Below are 12,367 nucleotides of genomic sequence, written 5' to 3'. Positions count from 1 at the left end.
AAGAGACAGACAGGAAGTGTCTCGTAGATCTGGACATGTCTTCTGTCCATCATTTGGACAGACTGAGAGACGGAGCTCCTCCAGGTTACCCCCGAGGAGAGAGAGAGAGTGTGTGTGTGTGTGTGTGTGTGTGTGTGTGTGTGTGTGTGTGTGTGTGTGTGTGTGTGTGTGCCAAAGAGAGAGTCTGTAACCAGTCTGATTCTCACTCGTCCTTTTCCATATAAGGAGTGAGGATTTCCTTTTTTCTCTCGTCCATACACACACACACACACACACACACACACACATATCTGTCTGTGTGTGTGTGTGCGTGCGTGCGTGCGTGCGTGCGTGCGTGCGTGCATGTGTGTGTGTGAACATGTGTGTCTGCACGTGTGAGGACGAACATATGGACCGGTGTGTGTTTTGTTTTGTGTACATATCAGTCATTCCAGGACACACAGAGTTTGACAGCCTGGAACATTAACACACACACACACACACACACACACACACACACACACACACACACACACACACACACACACACACACACACACACACACTCCAGAAGGAGAAACCATGAGGATCCAGTTAACAACATGTCGGACTCCCTGCAGCGCCCCCTGCTGTCTACAGTCTGTTTCCATTGAAACAAATTGATTATTAATGCATTTTATTTCCAGCTTCATGTGAACATTAAAACCTGAAGTCTGCTGCACTGCTGGACAGGAAGTGGAGAAAACAGGAAGTAGTTTAGATTTCACAGTAAAGCAACAAAAATAGAGTTTTAAGAACAGTTTTATGGAGGAAAAATAAAAAAAGGGATTTATGATTAAAAGAACATTTATTCTATTTGTTCTATTGGTTCACTAAGAAACATGGAGTTATAATTCTAGACCAATCAACAGCCAGCAGTGATGTCATAAACTCTCAGTGATGTCATCAACCAGCAGTGAGGTCATCGTTGGTTTGTGAACATTATGAATTCTCCAGTTCAGATCCTGTCCATCACCATCTTGCTAGTTCGGAGTGATTTGGAGCAGGAAGTAACCATATTTGGACGAGCTGGGGGTGGAGCCAGTGGTGGATCTGACCGATCTGATTGGAAACCTGACGACACTACGTCCCGCCCACCGATAGCTGTAACCTGACTGCACCACAGGCCTGCCAATCAAACAGACACACCCCCAAAAACAGGTCTTTTTGAATCTTATTTTCTAATGAATGAGGGATTATTTTCAGATGGACCTCCAGAAAACTAATAAGAAGGAGTGACTTTAGCTAACAACACCGAGATAACTGCTGGAGACATTTTATTGACTTTGTATTTGATGACAGAAGTTGAATGGGATTCTATGGAGCCGGATGCTTTTTGGAGCCGACCTCTGGTGGCACTACAATTGCAGCTGAAGACACTTCTGCTTCGGAACCATTTTTCAGATCTGAAGCTACGAACACTTTTATAAACAATCTGTGGTCTGAATACAGAAACAGGATCAGAGCGGACAGTGAACGCAGCATCAGCTGTCCAACATCATCATCATCATCATCATCATCATCATCACAACTTTATAAGGAGAATCAGAGAATGGAAAACCTGCTGCAGGAAATCCCCCCCCCCCGCACACACACACACACACACACACACACACACACACACACACACACACTGAATATGAGGAGTTTCCCACACTGACCCGCTCGTCCTCAGCAGATGTCCATGTGTGGACAACAGTTTGTGAGACAAGTCTGTTTCACGTCTCTTCTTTTAAACCTCAGCAGGAAGTCTCAGATCAACAGGACGTCCCGGTTCGAGGACAGGAGGACGTCCCGGTTAGCGGACAGGAGGTGAACAGAAGATGAGTGACCTCTGACCTTTGACCTGGACTTGGGCACAGCTCTCCGCTCGGCCGCGGCTGTTCTCCGCCACACACACGTAAACACCGTCATCACGCCGCGATGCACTCTGGACGCTCAGCGTGGCCACTCCCCCCATGTAGGAGGACCAAGAAGCTGGAAGAGGACAGCCTGACGAGGAAGAGGAGGCATCATCATCATCACCATCCCCATCATCATCAATATCACCATCAACACCATCCTCATCATCACTATGATCATCACCATCATCACCATCATCACCACCATCACCATCATCATCATCATCATCATCATCACCATCATCATCACCATCATCACAGCAACAGAATCTATAATTCATCACTTGCGATGACAGAAAACAAACTGCAGGAAATAAATAAATAAACAAACATCTGTTTAGACACCAACACATTCAGGAGGATGAGCTTTAAGCACCGCCTCCTGTTTCACTGCTGAACAGGAAGAGTGGAAACGTTTGATTATTCAGATATTTTAAAGATTGTTCATGAAGTGTAAACGTGCCCAGTGATGAATAACTACAGTAATGAATTATTAAAGTGTGTCCTGTGTTGAATGAACTCGTCGTGTTCATGATGACACGGTTTGGTTGAAACAGGTTGAGAAGCTGCTGCTGTGTTTTCAGAACATTTAAAGGCTCTGCACCAAAGACTGTTCTAAATCTGGCCAATTTAAGAGCTCAGGTCCCCACAACGTGATGAAGACCAGCACGCTGTCTGTGGACTCCCTCTGCATGCCCTTGTTGGGGAGGTGCAGTGTGTGTGTATGTGTGTGTGTGTGTGTGAGTGTGAGTGTGCGTGTGCGTGTGCGTGTGCGTGTGTGTGTGTGTGTGTGTGTGTGTGTGTGCGTGCGTGTGTTGCTGCAGCAGCGTGTTTTGTCTTTATATGGTTCTATGTCTCCTTCTGATCTGTTCAGCAGATCAACGTCTCTCTGACTGTAAAACATGATGAGTTCCTTCTACTAAAGACAACACTGTAAAAATACCATTGTTAGTTCTTCACACCTACTGTTTCTACTATTTCTATTGTTTCTACTGATTCTATTGTTTCTACTGTTTCTAGTTTGTACTGTTTCTATTGTTTCTACTGTTTCTGGTGGTTCTACTGTTTCTGGTGGTTCTACTGTTTCTACTGATTCTATTTGTTCTACTTTTTCTATTGTTTTCTACTGTTTCAACTGATTCGATTGTTTCTACTGCTCCTACTGTTTCTATTGTTTTTTATACTGTTTCTACTGATTCTACTGATTTCTTCCTGTCCTCCTCCTGTCCCCCTATCTTCCCGTCCTCCTCCTGTCTTCCTGTCCTCCTTCTGTCCTCCTGTCTTCCTGTCCACCTGTTCTTCCCTCAGACATCCTGGCTTCTATTCCCTGTATGTTCCTGTAGATCATGTATGTTGTGTTTCACTGTGCTGCCCCCTGCTGGAGGACTCACTGCAACACACTCTGGATCTGGATGTGTGTGTGTGTGTGTGTGTGTATGTGTGTGTGTGTGTGTGTGTGTGTGTGTGTGTGTGTGTGTGTGTGTGAGTGAGAGACTGACCGTGGTGCTGCCAGCAGACAAATGGTGCAGGTTTTCCCTCCACACACACCTGAAGTACGAAGCTCTGACCCTCCGTTACCTGGCAACCCTGAAGTACACCGAGGAAGACCGGGGGACAAGACACACCTGAGGGCAGGGACACGGGAGAGACAGGTCTTACTGTGGACAGACAGGCAGACAGACAGGAGGACAGACAGACAGACAGACAGACAGGTCTTACTGTGGACAGACAGTGTCCATGTTGCAGACTTCACTGTCAGTCCATCAGTGGTCAGCTGACACCTGTACGTCCCCTGGTCCACCTGTCTCACTCTCTCCAAGGTGAAAGACAGACGCCTTCCATCCTGTCTCTGCTGCAGACCTGGTCCAGTCCTCACCGGGTCCCCATCCCTCAGCCAGGTAACCACAGCAACAGCAACAGAGGAGACTGGGACAGATAAGCACAGGTGATTGATGATTGATTAGTGAGTTAGATCGATCGGTGCAGCAGAACTGATACTGGACCACCCTGTGACAGCTGGTTACATGTGACGTTAGCATCCGAGGTGCTAATGACCTTGGCAGGTGAATGTGACCTGTGCTCCCTCTGTGGCTTCCTGGTCCAGAGGAATGGCCTCGAACCGCATGTTGGACCTCCTCACCGCCCTGAAACACACAGATGGTCCTGAACAGTCCTGGAACTGTCCGACACACTGCCGACACCAAACTGACCTCAAAGCTAATATTACATCTGTTAATGTTGGGTTGGCTAACATTAGCTAACCTAACATTAACTAACTTAACATTAACTAACTTAACATTAACTAACCTAACATTAACTAACCTAACATTAACTAACCTAATATTAACCAACTTAACATTAACTAACCTAACATTAACTAACCTAATATTAACTAACCTAACATTAACTAACATAACATTAACTAACCTAACAGTAACTAACCTAACATTAACTAACTTAACATTAACTAACATAACAGTAACGTTAGGTATCGTTATCTTTGGTTAATTTCACGCTGACCTGCTGATGTCTGAGTCGGCAGCTGACTGCTGGACTAAACTGGTCTGAACCGGACCAAGACCGGGCACCGACTGGACCTGCAGACAGACAGACAGTTCTGCTAATCCGGCTCATTCCTCTCTTGTTCTACATATTTTAAGTGTTTTTATTGTAAAATCGTTTCTCTTCTTTCTGGTTCGTTTGAACTCCATAAAACTAGCGAACCGACCATCGTGTGAAACCAAGCCTTGTTTCAGGTAGTGTGACACGAGTCACATTAGCAGGTAACATTGCTGTTGCTTCGCCACAGTCGCAGTCCAGGTGTGGTACAGGTGTTGTCCAGGTATTGTTCAAGTGTGCTGCAGGTGTGGTCCAGATGTTGTCCAGGTGTGATCCAGGTATTGTCCAAGTGGGGTCCAAGTGGGGTCCAGGTATTGTCCAGGTGTTGTTCAAGTGTGGTCCGGATGTTATCCAGGTGCTGTCCAGGTGTGGTACAGGTGTGATCCAGGTGTGGTCTAGGTGTGATCCAGGTGTTGTCCAGGTGTTGTCCAGGTGGGGTCCAGGTGTGATCCAGGTGTGGTCCAGGTGTGATCCAGGTGTTGTCCAGCTGTGGTCCAAGTATGGTCCAGGTGTGATCCAGGTGTGGTCCAGATGTTGTCCAGGTGTTGTCCAGGTGTGGTGCAGGTGTGGTCCAGATGTTGTCCAGGTGTGATCCAGGTGTTGTCCAGCTGTTGTCCAGTTGTGGTCCAAGTGGGGTCCAGGTATTGTCCAGGTGCTGTCCAGGTGTGGTCCAGGTGTGATCCAGGTGTGGTCTAGGTGTGATCCAGGTGTTGTCCAGGTGTTGTCCAGGTGTGGTCCAGGTGTTGTCCAGGTGGGGTCCAGGTGTGATCCAGGTGTGGTCCAGGTGTGATCCAGGTGTTGTCCAGCTGTGGTCCAAGTATGGTCCAAGTGTGATCCAGGTGTGGTCCAGATGTTGTCCAGGTGTTGTCCAGGTGTTGTCCAGGTGTGGTGCAGGTGTGGTCCAGATGTTGTCCAGGTGTTGTCCAGGTGTGGTGCAGGTGTGATCCAGGTGTTGTCCAGGTGTTGTCCAGGTGTGGTGCAGGTGTGATCCAGGTGTTGTCCAGGTGTTGTCTAGGAGGAGTTCACCGCGGAAGTCATCCGGGACTGAATTAAATTATCTTACAATTATTATATTTAGATTGTTATTTAATGGACGTCTCACAATTTAAAAATCCTGTATTTCCATTTTATCCTTCATTTAATAATCTTTCTTTGAATATTCAGTAATAAATAATGTGACAGCAGTGACCTGAGCAGCTGCAGTTGTCCTGTCAGCCAGCAGAGGGAGCTGTGTAGCAGGCCCACTCCTCCAGGAGCTGGCGTATCCGGGCTGCTGTGTCCTGGACCCGGGAGCCACTCGATCCTCCGTCAGGGTCCTGGTCCTGGTCCTGGTCCAGGTCTGTGGGTCCTCAGTGGGCTGCTGAGTCCTGCAGGAGGAGACATGATTCATTGATCACTGTGATCAATAATCATAGAGGACGTCAGGCTGCTGCAGACATGTGGCGGACAGGTGAGGACTCACCTGAAGGAGGAGTCAGGAGCACCTGCAGGAGAAACAGGAGGAGACGTCAGAAACAAACTGCTGCTGTTCAACATGCAAACCTTCAGAGCTGTTTCATTAGGAGGCTGATCAGCTGAGTCCTGGTGGTCACTGACAGTACTGCAAGACAAACACCTGGAGCCTGAAACCCCCCCCCCTCCCGCTCAATATATCAATATATTTTATTTTGTGAAACCTCCCCAGCACCCAGCAAGTAACTTTTATTTTGGTAAGATGTGGGTGGGGCCAGCAGGGGAAGCCCTCGTGAGCATATGCAGTGTGCTCCAGGTGAGTCCCTCCTGAGCTCTGATTGGTCGTCTCACCCTGGACGGTGAGCTCAGCGCTGGCGGTTGCCGCTCCGACAGCGTTGGTTAGTGAACAGGTGTAACTCCCAGCATCCTCTTCTCGCACCTCCGTTATCTCCAGGAAGTGAAGGCCAGAGCGCTCGTACACACTGACCCGCCCACAGGACTGAAGCGCCGCCTCTCCCTAAAACACAGAGTAAACAACCGATCTGTTTAATTTGTCATCATCGTTGTCGGGGATTTGATTAGTGATGTCAGGAACATCAGATTTCAGGGAACAGAAAATGTTCAACACGCCGTGAGTGTTGTCCTGTTGGAGAAGCCTGCTGCCACAGCAACACAGTTCAGGTTTAATTAAAGTGAAATAACTGTTTACAAACAACAATTGAATTATTCCTTTTCGACACCTTCCATTTTTTACAGCGTTCTTCTATCTGTTTCTGTCCACATTTAGGCCGATTGTCCCTTTAACAGCAGCAGAACTGTGTGTGAGCAGCTCCTGTCTGCAGTGCATCATGGGTAATCAAACAACCATCACTGATCACTGTGATACTGAAGGAAAATTTCAATCAGACAGATTCTCAGGGGACTTGCGAACTGTGTTTCTCTGGAGGTTTATTCTGAAAGGACACCAGCGATGACGATATAAACAGGAAGTGGAAGTCTGAACACGAGCGTTTAGTGTGAGATGTGACGTTATCAGTGAAGCTCCTCCCACCTTGTACCATGTGACCCGAGGGCGTCCAGTTATTTTGGCGTAGAATTTCCCGCTCTGCCCCGGCTCGGCGAACACTTGGCTCGGTTTGGTGATGAACTTCGGCGGACTCTCGCCCCAAATACTGGACCTGGACTCCAGAGAGCGACGCCTGGAATCATGGGAAATGGAGTCCTGTCATCACAACTCCTCCATCAGTTACTAATGAAGAGCGAGTAAGAAACCGTCTGTTCTGTTTTTATTCCAGCTTAAGATTCATGTGAACATTAAAAGTTAAATATAAGCCTGAAGTCTGCTTCACTGCTGGACAGGAAGTGGCGGGAACAGGAAGTGGCGGGAACAGGAAGTGGAGGGAACAGGAAGTGGAGGATTTAAAGGTACAGCTTCGAACAGAGCAGGTGGCGCTCACCCTAGTGCCATGGACGACGGCGGGACGTGTTTCTTCCCAGAATCCTCTGCAGGCAGAAACAAACAGGAGAGCATCAGAGGAGCCGTCGGGCCTCTTAAAGGGGAGTTCACTTGAAGTCCACCAGATCAGAACCTCACTGGGACAGAACCCTTCAGATGACATCATCAGAGGGCGACTCTGCTGACCGGGTCAGGAACTGGTCCACAGAGCTCATCAGCAGCACCACTAATTAAAATAGTGCATCACCAGCTGGAGTCCAACAGAACCATCAGAACCATGACAGCCCTGGACTGTCGATTACATCGTGTGTTGGTTTAGGTTCGCTGTCACTTCCTGTTTAATTTAAATTTGTTTTTAAAATGATCAAACAGGTTTTTATTAAAAATGATCTTTTCAACACACTGAGTTGGTTGTTAGTTCGGAAGTAGAAAGGCATGCTGGGAAATGCTGAAGTGCTCGTCCAGTGACATCACTTCCTGTCTGCTGTCTCATGAACAGCAACAACTTCATCAGTTCTAGTAGGAGGAACACTGCCCCCCCCAGATGAAACCTGACACCGCTCGAGAGAACACGTTTAGGATTTAGTTCAAATCTTTAAAAATAATATAAATCTATAAATAATGTAAAAATATAAATAATATAAAATTATAATGTCGTTTCTAACAAAAAGTTCACGACGATCGTACAGTGAAAATCAGAGTTTTGAAGGTATCCTGCAGGTGTTCTTACCTTCCAGAAGGATCTCCACGGTAACCTGCCGGCTCCCCGCCTGATTGGTCGCCTGACAGGTGTAACGGCCCAGGTCCTCCTCTGTGACTCCGCCCACCGCGAGGCTGAAGGTGCCCCGCGTGCCTCGTTTCACAACGCAGCGCTCTCCGCCAATCACGGCCCTCCCCTCTCTGTACCATGTGACCTGCGGCTCAGGATGTCCGTGCACCTGGAAGACACAGAGGAGGGAAAATGGACCCCATTGAGCCCAACTGAGTGACAGGAGGATCACTCAGCTAAATGGAACGGAGCCATCAAGATCTAATAAGCCTGCAAGACAACGAGGAGGATTTAAATGCCACCACCTCACTCTCTGTGTACATGTATTAACCAGCTCAGCTCCCATGAGGCCTTACAGCTCCATCCATCATATCAGTGGACTGATGGTGCGTTCACGTGCTGTGGGATTAACCGTACTCAGTTTGGTATTTAACCGGTTAAACTGGTGAGAGAGAGGCGTGTTCTGGTGTCAAATGAGTGCAGAATGTGAATCCGTCTCCTCGTTAAGAGTCAGACGGAGTGGAGAGCAGAACCACCTTCACTTTCACCCTGAACTCGGACTGGCAGGCTGCTGTTTCCGGACGAAGATGCTCCACGCGGCGACACCTTGTTTTACTCGGTCAGAAGAAAAGAACCACTGAGAAGACAACTGAGTGTCCCACCTTCCCCTCCAGGCGGGCATCTCCCCCGAAGGTGACCCGGGCGTTGCGGGGAGGCATGACAAAGGCCGGAGGCTCAATGCCGCGGGAACTGCATCCCGGTGATGAGCTTGTTTCCTTGGAGACGGTGGGGGACACTGAAGACAGCCGAAAGTCACTCATCTTGCTGTCAGAGAAAAATTATCAACTGATCAATATTTATAATCAATGTACAAGAACACGTCCAACAAAATATAACAACTTCAGAACAAATCAGTCACGTGATGCTGAACATGATGCTCTGTGTGTATATATGAGGTCAGCTGACCATGTGACTGCACACATCTTACCTGATCACTGCAGCTCCGTCTGTTACTGCAGTACAAATATCGTATTAAAGTAAAATACTGCGTCCTGATCGATCAGCAAGTTTAACAGTACAGAAAGTTAAAAGTAGAAATATTTGTTCTGACGATTGTCGACAGTCAGAATTAAAACTGCAGGTTATTTATAGTCAGCTGGTTTAGTCCAGTGGTTCCCAACCTGAAGGTCAGGGCCCCTCAAAAGGGTCAGCTGATAAATCTGAGTCAGATGATTGAAGGGAGGAGGGAGATGGAAAAAACAAGGTCTGAGATGAAAATCTGTTTTCAGTTTCAGGATTTTCTGTTGTAGTGGAAACGGATCGACATTAAAGGTTGGATGTTGGTTGGATGCTTGTCGGTTGCTGGTCGGATGTTGGTCGGATGTTGGTCGGATGCTGTCTGCCTGTCTGTGAACATACAGAAATCATGCGACCGGTCAGTGAATACAGATCAATTCTCTGGGCTCCGCCCCCTTAGTGCCTCCCGCTGATCTGATCTGATCTGAATGTTTACACTCAGCAGTTTCGTTGTTGACTTGGTCAGTTGGAGCCAAAACTCAGCGTGAGAGAGAGACAGCGAGCTCGTCGTTCCCACAGCTGATAATGAGGAGGAAACGGAAACTCACCAAAGTTTTCAGTTAGAGCTCTGACCTCACTGCTGACTTCTGAGAAATGTTATTGTCACACAGACACACTCCATCAGAGTCTAAAACCCGTTTTAAAACCAGTTTTAAAACTAGTCTAAAAAGAGTTTTAAAACTGGTTTTAAAACCAGTCTAAAATCAGTGCAAAACCAGTTTTAAAACCAGCAAAACAGGAGAGCAGGAAAACAGGCTCATGTGAGCTGCAGGTGTGTGTTGTGCTCTGGAAACTTCCCAGCATGCTCCAGGGTTCATCTGCAGGTCTCAGATCGGATCAGACGAGATTCCTTCACGCCGCTCGACCGTTTCACAAACATCCGCTCCAGTCACACGTCGGTGAAGACGAGTCGGTGAAGACGAGTCCCCTAGTGGTCCTCGGTGGTTCTGCACTGTGAACATTTTTATTTCCAGTCTTGTTGTTGGTGGTTTTGTGTCTCAGGATGTTTGCAGCTGTAAACAGCATGTAAGTATGTAAATATATAAATTTGAATCTAATAATCAGTGGAGGGTCAGACAGGAACAGGACGGACTGTTGATCAGCTGATCACAAGAATATTTAAGACAAAGTTGGATTTTATGATTTGAGCTGTGAACAGTTTCACATTCAGTTCAATAACCTGATCGATTCATGTCGGCTCAATCAGGCCTCATTCTGAGCGAAGAATCCATCGAACACATTGAGTATTGATCCATAACTCCAAAACAACGTCTGAAACTACAGCAGTGAGATAAAATGATCACATGAATATTAATCATGATTTCTACTGATCAGACTCATTAATAACCTCTGTCAGGCTTGAGAGGATCAGGGAGTACCTGACAAATATCCAACATGAAGTGTGACATGAGAAACCAATCGATCAGTCTGATCAATAAATTCATCAGTTCAATGAAAACATTCGACTTTATTATCAGGGAAAGAAATGGACCAATAAGACCACCTGTTACTGTCAATGTCACTGATACTGGTTATTGATTGGTCCGTCTGTTGGTCTGAGTCACCTGACTGAAGTGACCGATATCAAACTGATCAGAAACCAACAGAACTGTTTGTTTGTTTGTTTTGGTGAACTGGCAGGAGTCGCGTGGAGCACTGACTCCGCCCACCCGAGAGTCTGGGTGCGTTTGATTATTAAACAGAAAAGTTTGTGACCAGATAAACAGGCGGGAAACACTTACAGAGCAGACTCCTCTTCCTCTGGCTCCTCTGACTCCTCTTCCTCTGACTCCTCTTCCTTTGCTGAAAACAGCTGCACACTGGAGCTTCTGTTCTTCACCTGAATAATCAACACATTCAGCACCGGGGCTCCTCCTCTTCCTCCTCTTCCTCCTCCTCCTCCTGCTGCTGCTGCAGTTGAACTTCTCCTCTGACTCCTCACTGACCTTCTCTCAGGAGAGGTGGTAGGGGTGGGGGGTTATGTTGAGGATGTGATTCCAGTCAGTGTGGCGCCCCGTGCTGTTCAAACCTGAATACTGCATCTGACGAAGAGAAAGTCAGTGCTGGAAGGTTGATTATTACAGATTAATATAAATTATTATAGATTATTACAGATTATATAGATTATTATAGATTAATATAAATTATTATATATTGTTATAGATTAATATCAATTATTATAGATTATTATAGATTAATTGGTAGTTCTGGTCAATTGGTGGTTCCTTGTCAGTTGGCAGTTCCGGATATTGATGATGTTGTGATGAAGGTGAGGATGAGGAGGGTGGGACACCTGACCGCTGTGATTATGACACTGCAGTGACGTCATCTGGCCGCCGGATATCGCTGGAGGACGTCGGACCACAGACTCGTTGCAGTGACGTCACAGTGAGCTGATCAGGTCCTGATCGAACTGATCAATAACCGTCACGGACTGAATGAGAGGCGGCAGAGGAACTCTTCATCTGAGGATTTAATCAGACCGAGTCTCTGCAGCTCGGCTCATCAGACGGTACATAGGAAGTGCACTACGGTGGCCTTCAAAATAAAACTTATCATGGGTTTTACTGAGTACAACAATAATCGAACTAATCTTTTAATGTATCTGTATTTATCTTGAATCCATAATTTACATGAAATGTATATTTATCTTTATAATCAACAGCAACAACAGGTTCATTCATAAAATAATAATAATAATACAACAAAAGTAATTGAATTAAATTATAAAAGAGAAAGAGTTGCTTACATTCAGTATAAAAGTAAAATAAGGAGTGGACAGATAGATGCAGGTAAATGGTGATCAGGTTAAAGACGCAGGAGAAGTCAAGAGATAGTTTTATTCTGACAGCTGGAATCTATTTCATGCTGAATTCCATTCCTCAACAACATGGAACACTTCATTAAATTAATTATTAATTACTACCGTTGTTCATAAAGCCTGTATGCTGTGTCTGATGTTGGCAGTCTTTGTTTTATTGATCTTCCTAAAGACGAGCGTTCATTTGAGGTTTTTGGGCTTTTACTTTGAAAGTGTTTCCCGGAAGCTCAGCGTGTCGTCTCCGCAGTTTGACA

At 46.4% G+C, this 12,367-nt stretch overlaps 1 protein-coding gene across 2 annotated transcripts in view; it reads right to left on the bottom strand.

Annotated features, from left to right (window-relative positions):
* mylka (myosin, light chain kinase a) overlaps window positions 1-9,402 on the bottom strand; it is a 30,303-nt gene extending 20,901 nt beyond the window's left edge. The window contains exons 1-13 of one of the 2 annotated variants that reach the window (XM_069154494.1): window positions 9,204-9,402; window positions 8,878-9,040; window positions 8,177-8,384; window positions 7,448-7,493; window positions 7,042-7,189; window positions 6,342-6,507; window positions 6,001-6,022; window positions 5,728-5,905; window positions 4,440-4,516; window positions 3,975-4,063; window positions 3,639-3,845; window positions 3,419-3,544; window positions 1,858-2,010 (exon numbers count right to left, since the gene is read on the bottom strand). In XM_069154494.1, the coding sequence (XP_069010595.1) occupies window positions 1,858-2,010; window positions 3,419-3,544; window positions 3,639-3,845; window positions 3,975-4,063; window positions 4,440-4,516; window positions 5,728-5,905; window positions 6,001-6,022; window positions 6,342-6,507; window positions 7,042-7,189; window positions 7,448-7,493; window positions 8,177-8,384; window positions 8,878-9,036 (1,579 nt within the window). In that variant the 5' untranslated portion in view covers window positions 9,037-9,040; window positions 9,204-9,402. Of the gene's footprint in view, window positions 1-1,857; window positions 2,011-3,418; window positions 3,545-3,638; window positions 3,846-3,974; window positions 4,064-4,439; window positions 4,517-5,727; window positions 5,906-6,000; window positions 6,023-6,341; window positions 6,508-7,041; window positions 7,190-7,447; window positions 7,494-8,176; window positions 8,385-8,877; window positions 9,113-9,203 lie in introns of those variants that run through there. The other variant, XM_069154495.1, reaches the window with a different exon arrangement.
* Window positions 9,403-12,367: the final 2,965 nt, after the last annotated feature.

The sequence above is a fragment of the Embiotoca jacksoni genome, unplaced genomic scaffold, assembly GCF_022577435.1.
Source record: "Embiotoca jacksoni isolate LCO1_2020_lvr unplaced genomic scaffold, fEmbJac1.0.p SCAF_2, whole genome shotgun sequence".
In the NCBI taxonomy this organism is placed as follows: domain Eukaryota; kingdom Metazoa; phylum Chordata; class Actinopteri; family Embiotocidae; genus Embiotoca; species Embiotoca jacksoni.
The sequence above is the reverse complement of the archived record's forward strand: the minus strand, read 5'-3'. Positions and strand labels throughout refer to the sequence as shown.